The following is a 17,297-nucleotide window of genomic DNA, read 5'->3' on the forward strand; positions in this document are numbered from 1 at the left end:
ATAAAGATGAAGGACATCCTAAGAATTATCTTTCCATGACTGGCTAGTCAGGAAAATTGGGAAAACAGGGCTATATAGCTAGATATTTTTAGAAATTGCTATGTGTTAACTCTAGAACTGTTCCACCTCAAAACATTCAAGAATGTTTCTACTCCATCACTGAAGGAGAAACATTACTGGAAAACACTGTAAACCCTTTTGTCGAGCAGTATTTCTGTCTTTTTTGTTTTGTCTTTGTATTTAGTCTAGTAGTGGACAACGTGTACCGTTCTTACCAACCTAAGTAATTTCACTATGGTTATTTTAAGGCAGTTAAAATAATCAAATCTGCCTTTCTTGTTTTTACCTTTCGTTGATCAAGTTGTGTGTTGTGAAGTAGTACTGCAGTCATATTTGGGTAGAGTTTAACCATTACTCCAGTGTCTCTACAGTAAGGAAATAAGCCTGATTAGAGTAATAAGGAACTTTATTATCTACAGATAATTAAACTGTGGTTATGTTTTCACAGGAGAACAAAGTAAAAAAAACACATAAAAATCACTCTCCAGTACATGTTTTTTATAACTATAAAAAGTATGATTATCTAAGTGGGATACTTATTTTTTCAATGGAAAATACACCTTGTATTTAAATACTTACGGATCAAAGGACAGAGAGAAGATAAAGGAAAATTAAGTAGGGAAAAGCTTTTGGAATATACATTCTTTTATATTTCTCTTCATAATATTTTCCAAAAACTTTTGAAATGGCATTAAATATTTTAAAGTAAGTGTAGAATGGTCAACCTGTTAAGTAGTGATTTAAGGAAGTAAAGTGCAATGAGTGAAAGTTGTTCAGTCGTGTTCGACTTTTTGCGACCTCATGGACTACGTAGTCCATGGAATTCTCCAGGCCAGAATACTGGAGTAGCCTTTCCCTTCTCCAGGGGATCTTCCCAATCCAGGGATCAAGCCCAGGTCTCCCGCATTGCAGGCAGATTCTTTACCAGCCGAACCACAAGGGAAGCCCAAGAATATTGGAGTGGGTAGCCTATGCCTTCTCCAGTGGCTCTTCCCCGCCCAGGAATTGAACTGGGGTCTCCTGCATTGCATGCAAGGTGGATTCTCTACCAACAGAGCTATCAGGGAAGCCTGATTTAAGGAAGCAGGATAGATAAAATCAGGTACTTATTTTATTAAAAAATATATCTTTTTTCCTCTAATCTACTAAAATAAGCCAGCCCATTTCTTAGTTTTCACCTGTGATATTAAAAAACTATTCCATTGTCTTTTATGATTCATTTCAATTAGTTCTGAACATTTATGTTACATCTGATAATTTTTTTTTTTCTTATTAAGTGAATTTTCTTTCTTCTGGTGGGGAGGTGGGAGGGAGGGGATGTGGGATCATAGTTCCCTGACCAGTGATCGAACCCACACCCCCTGCAGTGAAAGCCTGTAGTCTTAACCACTGGACTACAAGGGAAGTCGCCGAAAGGTAATTTTCTGATTGAGAAAATTCAGTCTTTTTAGCTATCTTAAAAAAAATGAGTTGAGGTTGAAACGGCATTTAAAAAATTGTACTACTTAGGCATTTAATACTATCTTTAAAACAAGTCAACAAGAAACTACCAAAAAGAAAAAAGTACAAAGAGAAAGGAAACATGTTTAATGGAAGATTAAAATGGTGGGAACTTTGGTTAAAGAAAACAGTTCAGTCAGAAAAATCTATTAGTATAATAATCATCACAGAACCATGTTCATGAAAATCTACAAACTGGTGTAGAAAATAAATTTTATCTTAAGAATAATGATTATATGGCATTTCACACATAATCTAAACACCTTATACTTTCAAAATAAATAATGCAAATGTGAAGTTAATACGAGGTTATAATATAAAATCTTACAAAAAGTAGCATATTGTTTTAGTTGATATTACCTGATTTCAGTTATTGTGGCAGTGTACACTGCTCCAAATTCTAATTGCTGCTCTTGCTGTAAGTACAAAATAAACCATAAGATTCATAAAGAAAACAGTAACAAAAGGTAGGAAAAAAAGTAACTATCAAAAGCTCAATACTTACATCATCTCTGCAGATATCAGTAATGAAGTCTCTTGCTTCATGCATGGCGCTAGGTGTTGGTGCAAAGATAGAAAACGTTTCTTCATCTACCTGGCTAATAGTGACTCCTTTTAGAAAGATAATTTTACATATTGAAGTTAACTTGCTCATTCCAGTGGAGAAAAGCCTTAAAAGTAAATTTGAGAGCAGGGGGTGACCTGGAAGTAGCTGGGCAGGGTTGTCTGTTTAATCATAAGGAATCACGAAGGGATTTGTTCATCAACAAATGCACACGGCACACCTGCTCTGTATCCAACACTGCACTAGGCCCTGGGGATACAACAGTGAACAGTGTCCCTTTTCTTGGTGGGAAAAAACATTAAGTTCTAATTTTGGTTCTTGTGTTTTTAATTAGAAGAAACTATAGAACACTTTCCTCACCGTTTCTTCTTTTTCCCTCTTTTTAGAGTGGTCATCGGATGGATGAGGGATGAAATCATGTCATTTCTCAATCTTGGGAACTGCCTATGGTTACTTGACTTCTTATGCTCCTTCTATAACCTCAAAGCTGGTAAGTGACTAGGTATCCCAAAGATTGATTCCAGAAAAAAAAGCAAATTAAAGCAACTACTTCTACACATATTCTCTAAAGAAAATAAAAGTCTAAATAAATAAGTGAAAAACAGAACTTATAATAAGAAAAATTAAAGAAAACTCTTCTAACGTGAAGAAGTAGTTTTTCTAAATGTCTGATTTTAAAATGTTGACGCAAAAAGGATTAATTCTAAGTCACTCTTCTTGAATATAATTAAAGATGATCGTTTACTAATTAAGAGGCATACACAGAAATAAAGACACGTCGATGTTACATCCTTTTCTCATCTCACTGAAATGTCAGTGTTACATTTCTCATTTCTCAAACATATTTTTGGAGAAACACAGTAGAGGCAAACTTAATGGCAAACTTACATGACTTAAATAAAAAAATCCCAAACTTCGTACAACTCTTACCTGTTTCAGCCTGAAGTTTTTTTAAATGATATCCACCGGGTCCAACAAATTTTGCTCGTTTTGATAACGGAACCTGAACAGTTTCTGAAATGTAGCATAGACAAAAATAGAAATAATTCATATTCATTCATATATATACATATGTATGTATGAACCTAAAAATGTACTGTTTAGTCAAGACTTGGCTAAGACACTTGTACAAATATTTTAGTATGAAACAGAAAAACAGTTTACTACGTGACTAAAAAAGTTCTTATGTTTCAGATTATCCCCTCAAATTTAAAGTATTTTAACTATAAAAGCATTTAAATTGTTTTGTGTATAGATTTAAAAAATTTTTTTAAATAGCAGTGTACTTCCATATAATGTTTACCTTATCATCAAATCAATAATTTTAATGTATTACCTACAACAGGTCCATTTTCTTTTCTAGATGCTCGAGGTTTTGAAATAGTTTTGTTCATTATCTGTAATATCTCCTTTTTTGCCACTAGAAGAAATAAAAACATAATAATCAAAGTTCTTCGCATCTCAATTACCTTAAAAATTCTACTTTTATTCCCCTCTCCATAAATCCTATCTTGGGGAGGCAATTTGTAAAAACTGAATTTTCACTGGTCATCCACTTTGGTGATAGTCATGTACCTAGAAACTTAATACTTCTTGATTTAGGTTATCACATTAAATTTCATTTTTTAAAGCAGTATTTTAGAATAAGCCTATTTTAAATAATAAGCCTAATGGGCATTATAATTCACATTTAACACATAGACAGTGATGAAAGAAGAATCAGGCATACTGGCTTGGTGTACCTGAGGCTTGCTGAATGGCCTCCATTACAATTTTTATTGGTATTCCAGGTAATTTGATGTCAGCCTAATATGGAAGAGCCAAAAAATTATATAAATATTGATTTCTGATATAATTAAACTATTTAAAAATAAAATAGGTTCTAAAATACCTGCAATGCAGTTATTCCTTTAGAAGTTCCAGCTATTTTGAAATCCATGTCACCATGGTAATCTTCAATCCCCTTAAACAATTAAAAAAATTATGATATAATAATAGTTTTAAACAAAAGTGAAACTCACCCATCGTCACTGTAGAGGAATTTTTTAAAATAGCTTCTAAGTGAACTATGTCCTTTAGAACATATATATTTCACATATTAATAAAATAAAAAACTCATGTATTAAATACAAAAAAATATGGAGTTTTAAGTTACATATATTTCATTAGAAAATCAGTTTATTTTTAGATAATGTCCCATAAATGCATAAGGACTAATTTATAATCATCCTAAAGTGAGCCAATATGAATACTCATACTGTAATATTTGTTTTTAACTCATATCCTATAAAATCCAAGGCAGATATGCAGGAGAAAGTTAAGAAGATGGACTTCTATTTTTCCAGCACTAGCATTCTTCTAAGCACTTTGTTTACAAAGGGTGTATAATCTTCACCGTTAAACATTTGAAAATGTGAATATACTTGCCAGAATATCTGTCAGCAAACGATAGTCTTCTATTTCACCTTTGTCAGGACTGTTTTTGGTGACCAATCCTATTGCCACACCTGCCACAGCAGATGAAATTGGAACTCCTGTAATTGAGAAAAGAATTTGTGTACAATGTGCATGTATCTGCCGAACATAGGTTATTCATTGTTCTGTTGACATTTTAATATAAGGGGATGGTGTTCTATATTGACAGTTATCGAAACTAAGTTAGAGGAAGTCAAAGTGAAAGTCGCTCAGTCATGTCCGACTCTCTGCGACCCCATGGACTATACAGTTTGTGGAATTCTCCAGGCCAGAATACTGAAGTGGGTAGCCTTTCCTTTCTCCAGGGGATCTTCCCAACCCAGGGACTGAACCCAGGTCTCCCACATTGCAGGCAGATCCTTTACCAGCTGAGCCGCGATGGAAGCCTTAATAAATCATCTGCCTGCCTCATTTCTTCTTAAATATATAATAAAAGTCCTTTAACATAATTCTTTGTTCTCAACAAAAACTTCTCTAATAGTGGCAAATTTAACTTTGAAAGTAATCCATTTCTTTGTGTTTTGCTTTTGGAGCCTTTTTGAAAAATAATCATGTACTTGATAAATCTTTTTAGCCTGAGTCCTTCAGTCCACTTCCCCATGACAGCACCATTAGATTTTGTGTATCCTCCCAAAAATTATACCCAGGGAATCTAAATGTGAGTCTAATCTTTTATCTTATTCTTTTGAATAGCTGCAGAGTACTCCCTGTATGTGTTTATAAGCTACACAGTAGAAGTGGGGTTACTGAGTTGAAGCGGGTGTGGATTTACATTTCTTATAATGTCAAACTGTCTTCCACAGTGTGTAGTATTTTATACTTTTACCAGCAGTATATGATGCTCCCTGCTATTCTACATTCTTGTTAATTTTTGTTAAATCTTTTGACCTTTGCCATCTGAATGATAAAGATGGTAACTTACTCTTTTTAACTTGATTTCTGTTTTTATTAGTGAAGTTGAACTTTTAAAAAATGTTTTTAAACCATATTTTTCTGTGAACTGGCTCTTCATGGCCTTCAGCCTTTTTCTTATATTGTTGTTAGTCTTTTGTTATTGATTTATAAGAGTTTTTAATATGGATCGACCTTTGTTAAATATGTAGACTGTTACAGTAAATAAAATATAAATATGAAATACACGATAAAATACTATTTTCTAGTCTGTTGATTTTCTTGTGTTTTTTCCTGTATAGGATTTTGTATATAATCATAGTTCCTGGATTTTGCTTAGAAAGGTTTTCTTTTTTAAAAATTTTTTTGGCTGTACTGCATGGCTTGTGGGATCTTAGTTCCCCAACCAGGGGCTGAACCCAGGCCACAGTAGTGAAAGCACTGAGTGCTAATCCCTGGATGGCCAGGGAATTCCCTGCTGCTGCTGCTAAGTTGCTTCAGTCGTGTCTGACCCTGTGCGACCCCATAGATGGCAGCCCACCAGGCTCCCCCGTCTCTGGGATTTTCCAGGCAAGAACACTGGAGTGGGTTGCCATTTCCTTCTCCAATGCATGAAAGTGAAAAGTGAAAGTGAAGTCGCTCAGTCATGTCCAACTCTTTGTGACCCCATCAAGAGTGGGTTGCCATTGCCTTCTCCAGGGAATTCCGTAGAAAGGCTTTATTTTTTTCTGTCCAGGAGTTTCATAAAATCTTGTTTAATTTTTTAAAAGGAAGTTTAAAGTTTTGATCACTTGAAACTTATCTGGCATAAAGGAATGTGGTAGAGATCTCATTTCATATTCTTTATGTCCAGTTTTAACTATCACCTATAATGTTGATGACTAAAAATCTACCCCTCCTACCTAGTTCTCTCTGCTAAACCTAGATCTGTACAACCCATCTGCCTGCTGGATATCTCCAGCTAAATGTCCCTCAGTTCAGTTCAGTTCAGTTCAGTCGCTCAGTCGTGTCCGACTCTGCGACCCATGAACTGCAGCACGCCAGGCTTCCTTGTCCGTCACCAAATGTCCCTGCTGCTGCTGCTGCTAAGTTGCTTCAGTTGTGTCTGACCCTGTGCGACCCCATAGATGGCAGCCCACCAGGCTCCCCTGTCCCTGGGATTCTCCAGGCAAGAACACTGGAGTGGGTCCAAATGTCCCTAATGCATCTTAAATATGTAAATAAATATAAAATTTTAAATTTCAAAATTTAATCACCCTCGATAAAACCCTTTTCTCCTGCATTCCCTGTCTTGATTGAAAGCTATGACATATTAGAATCAACACTTCTTTCCTCATTTCCTTCACCTTAATCAAGTCACAAAAATCTGATTAGAGGTTAATCCTCTAAATATTTTTTTTGTAGAAAATTTGTCCTTTCCTCCAAATACTGAAATATCCATTGCTACTTTTTTAGTCCAAGTCCACACTATTTTTCCCCCTGGCAAGAGTTTCCCTGTCCAGTTTTCAGATTTTTAGCTCCCCTACCCGCTACCCCAGCTCCTATTCTCTCCCACGTCATCGCCTACGTCTATCATGTAAGCTAGGAATAACTACCGTCAAAAGAAGAGCAGATTCACATCATGCTACTTTTCTCTATAAAATCCTTCAAGTTCCCCATTACTTGCTTTCAGGAATTTTTTATGTAAGTTCTGTGGTCAAAAAGTTTGGGAAATATTCTGTTCCTAGAGATTCAATATTCACATTAACCTATTTAGGTTTATTTAAACCATATTAAACAAACTTGTTTAATCCCGTGTAAACATATTTTTTTTCATAGTATATAACAATCAACATCCTGTGGTACTCTCTTTCATGGAATACTGAGTTGGGAAAATTTCAAATTCCTTACTATAATAATGATCTTTGAAATACAGTCCCAGTGTATTACATCATCACACCTTTCAAATATATTTCAGAAACACACTATACTGTTTCATAACTTTGCACATGCTCCTTTCACATGAAATATGGGCATTATAATATGCCTGCTCAACAACCATTCAACCTTTAAATTCACATGAAATGTAGCTGTCTCTATGAAGCCAATTATGTTCAACCTAGTTCTTCATCCGTATTGTACATATTTGTATTATCTCTTTGATGTGTTAGTTTTTGTTTTTGTTCCTGTAAACTTTTAAAAAACTGTGTATCCCTATAGCATAGATAGCGTCTGATGTAAGACATTGCAAGCACTCATGTTATTTGAATTGAATACCATTTGTTGGCTCTTCCCATAGAATCTGACATTCATTCTTATTAACTTCTTTTTCTATTTGGCTCCTTATTTTTTAATGTTAACTTTTTTTTTAAGAGATCAAAACTGTCATTTAACACATTATTCACATACTACTTTTTATTAGTATCTTTTTATTGGCAGACTAGTATTCTTAGTAAATTCAATAACATTTTTAGTCAGTTTTTAAGGACAAGGTTTAGGATGGACCATCTTCAAGCTCCAATTCAGAACTCTCTCCTACCTACGATCAGATTATCTAGTCCTGGCTGCTCACCCTTCAACTAGTTACACAAGGTATACTTATCATCCATTATCAATTTCTGCAGCCTTTTCTGCCAAGGTCACAAACTGCTAAGCTGAGCTCTAGATACACTGTACAAGCCCCATCCTCCCTCTGCTCTGTGGCATGGCTTACTTGGAGTGACTCTCTTCTACCTCCTTGTTAAAATACTTATACACTAGGGTCACTGTCAAGTTCACTGGGTTATTACACTTTACAGGAAATACATATATCTTTCAAAAGTAAGAATTCTTTGTTTTTTTGGTATACTAACCTCCATGATTTCTCCAACACTGCCAAACTGGTTCAGTTATCTTATCCTGAAATTCTCATTACTTAGGATGAATTTTTGTCTAGACCTGAAGATCTGAATTCATTTAGAGCAGATAAAGACTCTCTTGTAATCTTTTATCTTTCAGTTCACCTTTTTCAGGATTTGTTCTGTGTTTTCCAATATGAGATTGTAAGAGTGATAAATGCAAGCTGCATGAGACAGAGCCTTTGTTTTGTTCACCACCAAGTCCCAAGAGTTTAGATCAGTGCTTGGTACAGAGTTAGCATACAATAAAGATTTTTGAATTAATATATGAAGGTGAAAATAGAAATGGTATTTTAACCAGCTACCTTAAATATCAGGTTATGTTTTCCTTCCACTGAACAGAACTAGAAAAGTGCCTTTAATTGCCTTTAGCTTTTTTTGCTTTGCCCTGTTTTAAGGTTTTTAGATAATGGTATCATGGTGGCTCTGTGGTAAAGAATCCGCCTGCTAATGCAGGAGATGTGGGTTCAATCCCTGGGTCGGGAAGATCCCCTGGAGAAGGAAATGGCAACCCACTCCAGTATTCTTGCTGGGAAAATTCCATGGACAGAGGAGCCTATGGGCTACATACGATTCATGGGGTTGCAGAGTCAGACATGACTGAGTGATTGAACACACATTATACACTTAGACCATTCTTTCATTTCATTCTTCATTGTATCATCCTTTCTTTCTCCTTTTCTGTACTGTAAATGTGAGAACTTATAGGGAACTGTGTGTGGCCTCTTTGTCTTTAGGTTCCTCTTCTCTTTCTTCTTAAATAGCATCCCTGGTAATTGGCAGATACTGTTTTCAGAGTCTCTTAACATGCTGCTTCTTTCCTTTTTGGTGTTTCAGATCCAGAGATTATACTGAACCACTTGCAGTCTTCCTTCCTAAAGTTCTGTGTACTCGTCTATGAGTGGCTTTCTTCCCAGGGTTTGCTTCAAATGACTGAAAGATTACATAAATTATTTTCCTTTATCGGTCCTAATACTTCTGTTTGCTAAGCCAATCTTCCTTAGTGAATGGTATCAATTGCAGAGCTCTCAAAAGCCCAAGGGGTCACCAAATAAATAATTTCAATTTATTACTTTTAGCCAAGAATAAGAATTTCAGCAGATACCTGTAGTTGAAACTGTGCTTTTTAATTATCATCCTTCTGGCCTGGTTTGGTAATCTGTAATCTGACTTCTTCAAGTCTTGCTAAAATACAATTTAAAAAAATCCTATATTTTATTACTGATTAAGTCTATATTATATAAATAAGCTTTGGTAGTTTTGAGACATAATTCTTTTACCTGCATCCATTAATGCTAAACTTCCACCACATGCAGATGCCATAGAAGATGACCCTATAAAAACAAAGGAAAATACTTGCTCTAATACTGATTTTTATTAAGTGTAGAAAATTGCTACTGTTAGTTATTTCCTTACAATTAGTCATTTATAATTTAAATATTCAGTACTCTTTCCTTCTTTTTAAAAGCACTTCCAAGGCAAGCTCTCCTAAACCACAGAGTACAGAGCTGCACAGACAATGTGACAGTCATTAGCAACGTGTGGCTAAATTTAAATTATCTGAAACAAATTCAGTCCCTTAGCTGAATTTAGCACAGCACAGAGAAAGAGAATTTCTGTCACCACAGAAAGTTCTATTGGACAGCAGTACTAGAGATTCTGCTTCTAAGAAACTACCAGAAAAACCAGCATGCCTCTTTTGTTGCTTAACTAGGAGGCAGTTAAAAATAAAGGGCTCTAGCTCTCTCGCTGGGCCATAAGCTATAGCTTAATCACACCCAGTAAAGAACTGAAAGTCCTAGTTTAAATTCTGAACTTTGGTATTTTTTACAAAATATCTATAACCGTCTGATCTAGATAGGCTACATGTTTGAGAATCCTGAGCCCTTTCTGCCTTTAATGATTATGTTACCTTCCCTTGACCTGTGGAATGAGTTTCAATTTAAATTTGACTTTTGGGAATTTCCTGGCAGTTCAGTGGTTAGGACTCTGTGCTCTCACTGCCAAGGCCTAGGTTAAATCCCTGGCTGGAGATCTAAAAGAACTAAAATCCCACAAGCTGCATGGCATGGCAAAAAAAAAAAAGATAATTTCTCTTGAAAAAATAAAAAAATAAATTTGACTTTTTAAACCCAGCCTTTCTCTCTGATATCTTCTTTTATTTATGATACATAAGTGTCCCCTGCTTAATGGTTCACTATATTTTACCCCCCTTCCTCTTTCCAAGCTGGCCTTGCTCTATGGTTTGTTTATAAAAATAAGGAAACAACCAAAACTTGATCTACTATAAGAGAGACACAAAGATAAACATTTTTTTATATTGTTTTCAAAACATTAGGTAAGAACAGAGATTCAGACAAGTATATGATTAAACACATTTTTCTCTTGCAGTGCCTTTGGGTACTACAGTAATAAATGTAATGAAACATTACTTATGAAAAGCTAAAACTATAACAGGGAGTCCATTCTTTTTCAATAGGAAAAACGTTTCAAAACCATACCATTTGACTCTAGTACTTCTGATGTGACTCTTATGGTGAATGGAAAATCTTTAGGAATAACAGGATACAGAGCTCTCTCAGCAAGAGCACCTAAATCAGAACAGAAAATAATGAGCAAAAACAAAAAAAAAATGCTAAGTCTCTTTAATAAAATCATGTACATACAGAGATTTGTACTTACCATGCCCAAGTTCTCTTCTATTTATACCAGTGACTTTGCCAATTTCATTAGTTGCATAGGGAGGAAACTTAAACCAAGCAAAAAAAAAAAGCACGTACATATACAATTGACATGGAAAGATATCCCGTATATATAAATAAGTTACAAATATAAATAGAATCCCTTATTTGTTTAAAAAAAAAAAAAAAGGAAAAAAGTACATTCATACACACAGAAAATGTCTGGACCCCTAAGACATATACCAAACTGCTAAAAGTAGCTATTTCTAGTGTTTATATGACTTGGGGTAGGAAATAGATGGTTATGAGGATTTACAACTCAAACTTCTATAATATTTAAATTGTTAACAATAACAAAATACTATATTTTTATAATATAAGAAATATACATTAAAAAAAAATGCACATCAAGGAAACAGATCTTTTCCAATAAGGGTATTACTTTAGCCAAGAATTGCAAACTATTTTATTTGATTGATATACTGTCTTAAAAGAATGTAAACTAGATGTAGTTGTTTAAACTGAAATTTCCTGTAAAAATCTGGAATTCTACTTACTTTAACTAAATATTTTTTACAAAGAGAGATGGAACATGAATCTGATAAAGTCTCTAGATCTAGTGGTCAATTTGCAGGAGATAGACCACTGAACTGTACCATGAGTGCAATTAGCACCCAGGCTGTAGGGAGTACTACAGGTTAGATGGCTCTGGGAGTTCAACAGAAAGACTGTAAAGAAAAGAATATGATGGAGGAGAGACCTGTAGATAAAAAGAGACTTAAAGAATATCAAATTAAAAAAAAAAATGGACAAGACTACACTGTTGTATCTAGGGATGTGTGACAGAAACCCAAGGAAGTGGTTACTATTAATATAAAACTTAGAAGAGTAGTTACTTTTAGGGAAAGAAGGTTTTTAAGACTGGGATGAAAAACATGGAAGGACTGACTGGACACATTCCATGACTTTGGTGGTAGTTACAAGGATGTCTGTCTTATGAAAACTCATTAAGTCATCCTTTGTTTTATATGGTTTTTAGTATCTGTATTTTATGATAAAAAGATTTAAAAAAAAATCAAATAAAATAGCAATACAGCCCGTATCTTTCTCCTGCCTCTGTCCTTACCTCTTTTCCCAATTATCAGCTAGAGCTGTATTTTTTGCAGGTGCCCTTTTTAAAGTCTTTATAAAGATGTTTTTTAAAGACTGCAATGTGCTTTTCAGTTCTTGACCTAAGATTTGCCTTATCAATTATAATTCCTCTCTGGCTTCTCTAGCATCTGTATATATCCCGAACAGGATATTAGGGATTTAAAACCTGTGAGAATCTGCAGGTTTAGATATTCTCTAGCATATATTTTCTACATGAAATATTCTCTATTAGCTATAGCAGATTCAACAAAATTGAGATGCTGGGATTCTGGGCAGCCAGTAGCAGCCACTCAAAAGGCCTGCTGCTGTTACACTAGTCTCCCAAGCTGTGTGCTTCAAATACTAAAATTAAGAGTGCTATATGGCTGTGTCACGTCTGGTCCCTTAGGAAAGCTAATCAAAAACTCAATTACATGTACTGATATCATACATAAAATAATTTAACATTAAATACCTAAGTTCTTTTGCTGCTAATCAAATAAGTAAAAATATGAACATTTACGTGAACTAAAGGGAGATGGTGATTTGCCAGTTGAAGTATTTGAAAAGCCCCACTTGTTGGATATAGATGTGAACAGTTACAACTCTTTGACTAATACAATATTGTCTACTATACTTTAGCCTTTATGTATTGACTCAGAACAGGATGTTGTTGGTTGGAAAGGTATTACTTGTCTCTCTACTCTCTAAATCCCTCTGCAAGCATTAAAATAAGTGCCCAAACCTTAACAGATATATGATAAAACTGGCATAGTAAAATGTTAATGGCAGGAACCTAGGTGGTGGATATACAGGTTATCTACTGTAAAAATCTTTCAAAATAAAATACTGGGAAAAATTCACCTTACCTCATAGTGCAGCATGAAATTTTTATCTTTTATTCCACTACAAACAAAAAGCATAATATTAAAGATACCATGTAGATATAAACTTATTCAATAAACAATGAAAAAAGATGTAAGGGAATTTAAAAAACTGGTTATTAAGGAAAATTGGTCTGAAACTGAATACCAGAAGAATTAGAAGGATGAATGTCAGAGTCAGTTGTGTCCCCTGACCAGGGTTGGGGCTTTTGAAGGAATTCTACACAGATTTAAGAAAACAATTTTGCTTCAAATAAAGACTTAGATATCTAGACTTAAATACTAAGACAATAGACACATTTTAAAGCATTAATAACTAGTGAGAATCCTAAATGTTACAAACACATCATTTAAATCTCAGTTAAAGTCAAACGTGAAATGAAAATCAATAACTGAAATGATATAACTGAGAACAATCAGAGGATCTGACAGGCAAAGATTTTTTTCAGGGTTTGAAAAGATCGAAAAGAGAACTGTTATTGAATGTACAACATTGGGGAGAATAAAGATGAGAAGAAAAAATTCCTGGAAGCAGGAAACCAAATTTTTTTTAACTGAGGAACACAGGTTCTTGGCACAAACAGTGTTCCCTTTGAGTGGAATTACAAAAGGCACCTCTTTGTACAGAGGATTTAGAAAGTCTTGAGCCAGGGCTGGATCTGTACAACCATAAATTACAGCTTTTTGTAAAGAAACTTGAAAACAAGACATCTCCAGAAGACTAAAGCAATCATTGATTTAGGGGGCTAGAGAGGAGCCTAGGGATCATTAGCCAAATACCTGCACTTTATAAGGTGAGAAGACAAAAGACCAACATAGATGTGTGACATGTACCACCTCACTTACAGAGGTTATAGACCTGGGACTAGAACGCAGAGAGGTACCCTGGCCAAAGCCCGTACACACACTTATGAAGCTGTGTTGCCTCCTAGAAGAAAGGAGTCAGCATGAAGAAGAACAGGGCAACCAAGTTTTGGCCTAGGTGGGAATTTAAAATACAGAAGTTTAAGAGCTCCCTGCCACAAAGAATCATGATTATGATGAACATTCAAGTCTTATACATGCAGCTACATTGTTATTTTTCTTAGGTACATGAAAAATAATTAGTGATGCTGTCTTGAAGATGGGCATCCCTGGTGGCTCAGTGGTAAAAAAATCTTCCTGCCAAGGCAGGAGACACGAAGACATTTGGGTTTGATCCCTGGGTCAAGAAAATCCCCTGGAGAAGGAAATAGCAACCTACTCCAATATTCTTGCCTGGGAAATCCCATGGACAAAGGAGCCTAGTGGGCTACAGTTCACGGGGTCACCGAAGAGTTGGACACAACATGGTGACTAAGCAACAACAATCTTGAAGGTACTGGGGATTATCTTTATCAGCTGGGAAGCAGGAAATGGGAGGTGGTCCTTTGGTCATTTGAGACCCTTAATAAAGGAAAGGGAAGCAACCCTGTTAGGCACTGAGGAAAATCTGTGGCTGTGAGTTCAGAACTCTGCTGCAGAAATGTTGGTGTGGACTGTAATATAGATTCTGATCATATAAAATTGATCAACATGATTTTACTGCTGACTTTTTTGGAACAGAGCAGGAGAATCAAGTATTTTTTAAAACACAAGTTCAAATGTACTTAGAAATAGATAAGTTTTTTTCATTTAACAACTTCCGGATTCTTTTTGGGAACTGGGATTCTTATTATTAATGGAAATAATCTGGAAAAATACTCTGGAAAAATCTATCCAGAGTAATGATTCTAGAGATAAGAGAATAAACTAAATGTACCCATGTTACAGAATTAAATGCTTTGTTTGAATAAGTAAGTCAGGAGACAAATATAGCACAGAAAAACCCTTGCAATCACTACTAGGTAAACAGAAAAATTAAGTATAGAGATACAGGCTTTAATAAATAATGATAATATCCCACATGAATTATATATTATAACATCATAACCAGGAAACATAACTTACTTTATAGCTGTTATAATTCGGTCTGACTTAAAATTGGATTCTAATGAATCAAATGTAACAGTACAAAGCACCTAAAAAAGAAAAAAATAAAATTCTTCAGGCTTTAATTTACTAACAACAAAGATGAAAATGAAAAACATGTGAAAAACTCATTTAGCTTTTAAAGAAATAAGTACATTCTATTCAAAGCTTGCCAAGGTACAATAAACATTTATTCAAGGTACAGTAAACATTAGAAATTATATAATTTACATATACATTTATATGTAAATTTCAATAATCCAGATGTCTAATATCACATAGACTACATATGAAAGGTATTAGGAGTGCTGGGGGAGGAGGACAAGAAGAGGAGTACTTATAAACCTGCCCATAAAGGAATCCTCAAAAAAAGTTCAGCCAATAAAAAACTTCCTGCTTAAAACTGGAAAAAATTTAAAAAAGTCAATCTAAGAAGACTGGAGGGACATAATATAATCCAGAGACCCTACACTGTATCATTCACAACATTCACGATACAACCTACAAGAAAACAGAAGACAGGGGCCCATTTAAAAGAAAAGACAAGAATAGAGACATCCTGAGTGGATTCAGATGTTGGATTAAAAGACAAAAGATTTTCAACAGCTACTATAATTATATTCAAGGACATAAAAAAGAACCAACAGAAATTCTAGAACTGAAAAATAATATAATGCAAATATAATGCAAGAGTCAGTGAATATGAACAAGGATTAGAAGAAACTGCCCAACCTATAGAACAAAAAGCAGGGAAGAAAGAACACAGCCTCCAGGACCTATGGGACAATATCAAAAGGCCTAAACATATATACTGGCAATCCCAGAATGAGAGAAAAGTGAGAATGAGACAGAAAAAATATTTGAAGAAATTACAGCTGTAATTTCTCAAGTATGATGAAAGATACAAATTTACAGGTTTAAAGCTTAGGAAACTCTTAGTAGGATAAATACAAGAAAACCACACTTATCATAGTCATGCTGCTGAAAACCAAAGACAAGGAAAACCTTGAAAGCACCCGGATAAAACAATAAATTACAGGGACAACGATAAATGAATGAGTCCTGACTTCTCACAGAAAAAGGAAAACAAAAAGGAACAGGCCATTTCTTTGAGTGCTAAAAGATATCAACCCAGGATCTATATTCTGGCAAAAAGATACTTTGTAAAAGATAAAGACATTTTCAGATAAATGAAAAATAGTAATTTGTTATCATAAGATCCAAAGGACAAAACTAAAGTAAGTCTTGTCAGATTGAAGGAAAATAACAACAAATGGAAACTTGGATCTTCAGGAAGAAATAAAAACCATCAGAAATGTCAAATATGTGGGTCAATATAAAAGTCTATCTTTTTTTCTTATTGTGTAAAATAAAGGTCATAATGTTGCCTTGTAGAGTTGTAAAACATATAACTCAAAAAGTAAATACAGCATAAAGGATAGAATGAGGGGCAAATATACCTAAACGGTTGCACTTTACTCACTTTGTGTGAAGTGGGAAAAATTAACTGTAAAAAGACTATGAAACGTTAAGGATGTATACCATATTCTCCAATAGTAACCATATAAAATAATATAGAAGTATAGCTAAAAAGCAAATACACAAATTAAAATGGAGATCTTAAAAAATATTCAATTAATCCAAAAAGAAGGCAGAAGGAATAGAAAAAAAAAAAAGAGAGAGGGGCTAGACAAAAAACAAATAATCAAATGACAGACTAAATTCAATTAATAATTAAACTGAACCTTAATGAATAAAACACTCCAGTTAAAAGGCAGAGATTGTCAGAATGATTAACAAAAGTATACAAAATATCTTAATGGAGCTATTTAATTTTGGGGAATTCCCTGGTGGTCCAGTGGATAGGACAACACACTCTCATAGTGAGGGCCCAGGTTCAATCCCTAGTTGGGGAACTAAGATCCCACAAGTGACTCAGCATGGCCAAAAAAATAAAAATAATAAACTTTTACTAAAAGGCATAAAAGAAAACACAAATCAAAGAAGACAGGTTATATTTATTGAAAGACTGATTGAAATTGTGAAAATATCATTTTTTACTCATTCCATAAAGTCAGTGCAAAGCCAATCTAAATCACTGATTTAAATGAAGGAACAAAGGTACCAGAATAGCTAAGACAATTTTGGGGGGGAGGGAAGGAAGAATAAAAAGGGAGGTTTTGTCTCTCAGGTATTAAAATATATCCCCCAACTATAATAATTAAAGGAATTTGACACTGGCCCA

At 34.5% G+C, this 17,297-nt stretch overlaps 1 protein-coding gene and 1 long non-coding RNA gene across 7 annotated transcripts in view; one reads left to right on the plus strand and one right to left on the minus strand.

Annotated features, from left to right (window-relative positions):
* Positions 1 to 17,297, plus strand: part of LOC109566091 (uncharacterized) — a 476,832-nt gene that overhangs the window by 12,982 nt on the left and 446,553 nt on the right. For 3 of the 4 annotated variants that reach the window (XR_011569249.1, XR_011569250.1, XR_011569252.1), the window contains exon 2: positions 2,512 to 2,615. This is a non-coding gene — a long non-coding RNA (uncharacterized lncRNA). Of the gene's footprint in view, positions 1 to 2,511; positions 2,616 to 4,905; positions 11,253 to 17,297 lie in introns of those variants that run through there. The other variant, XR_011569251.1, reaches the window with a different exon arrangement.
* The window catches only part of PNPT1 (polyribonucleotide nucleotidyltransferase 1), a 43,341-nt gene that overhangs the window by 5,964 nt on the left and 20,080 nt on the right, over positions 1 to 17,297 (minus strand). For 2 of the 3 annotated variants that reach the window (XM_019970173.2, XM_019970174.2), the window contains exons 14-26: positions 15,032 to 15,102; positions 13,049 to 13,085; positions 11,050 to 11,116; positions 10,869 to 10,958; positions 9,648 to 9,701; positions 4,553 to 4,659; positions 4,017 to 4,088; positions 3,868 to 3,931; positions 3,462 to 3,545; positions 3,056 to 3,139; positions 2,066 to 2,172; positions 1,921 to 1,976; positions 347 to 425 (exon numbers count right to left, since the gene is read on the minus strand). In XM_019970173.2, the coding sequence (XP_019825732.2) occupies positions 347 to 425; positions 1,921 to 1,976; positions 2,066 to 2,172; positions 3,056 to 3,139; positions 3,462 to 3,545; positions 3,868 to 3,931; positions 4,017 to 4,088; positions 4,553 to 4,659; positions 9,648 to 9,701; positions 10,869 to 10,958; positions 11,050 to 11,116; positions 13,049 to 13,085; positions 15,032 to 15,102 (972 nt within the window). Of the gene's footprint in view, positions 1 to 346; positions 426 to 1,920; positions 1,977 to 2,065; positions 2,232 to 3,055; positions 3,140 to 3,461; positions 3,546 to 3,867; positions 3,932 to 4,016; positions 4,089 to 4,552; positions 4,660 to 9,647; positions 9,702 to 10,868; positions 10,959 to 11,049; positions 11,117 to 13,048; positions 13,086 to 15,031; positions 15,103 to 17,297 lie in introns of those variants that run through there. The other variant, XM_070798685.1, reaches the window with a different exon arrangement.

This window comes from Bos indicus, chromosome 11, assembly GCF_029378745.1.
Source record: "Bos indicus isolate NIAB-ARS_2022 breed Sahiwal x Tharparkar chromosome 11, NIAB-ARS_B.indTharparkar_mat_pri_1.0, whole genome shotgun sequence".
NCBI classification, from domain to species: domain Eukaryota; kingdom Metazoa; phylum Chordata; class Mammalia; order Artiodactyla; family Bovidae; genus Bos; species Bos indicus.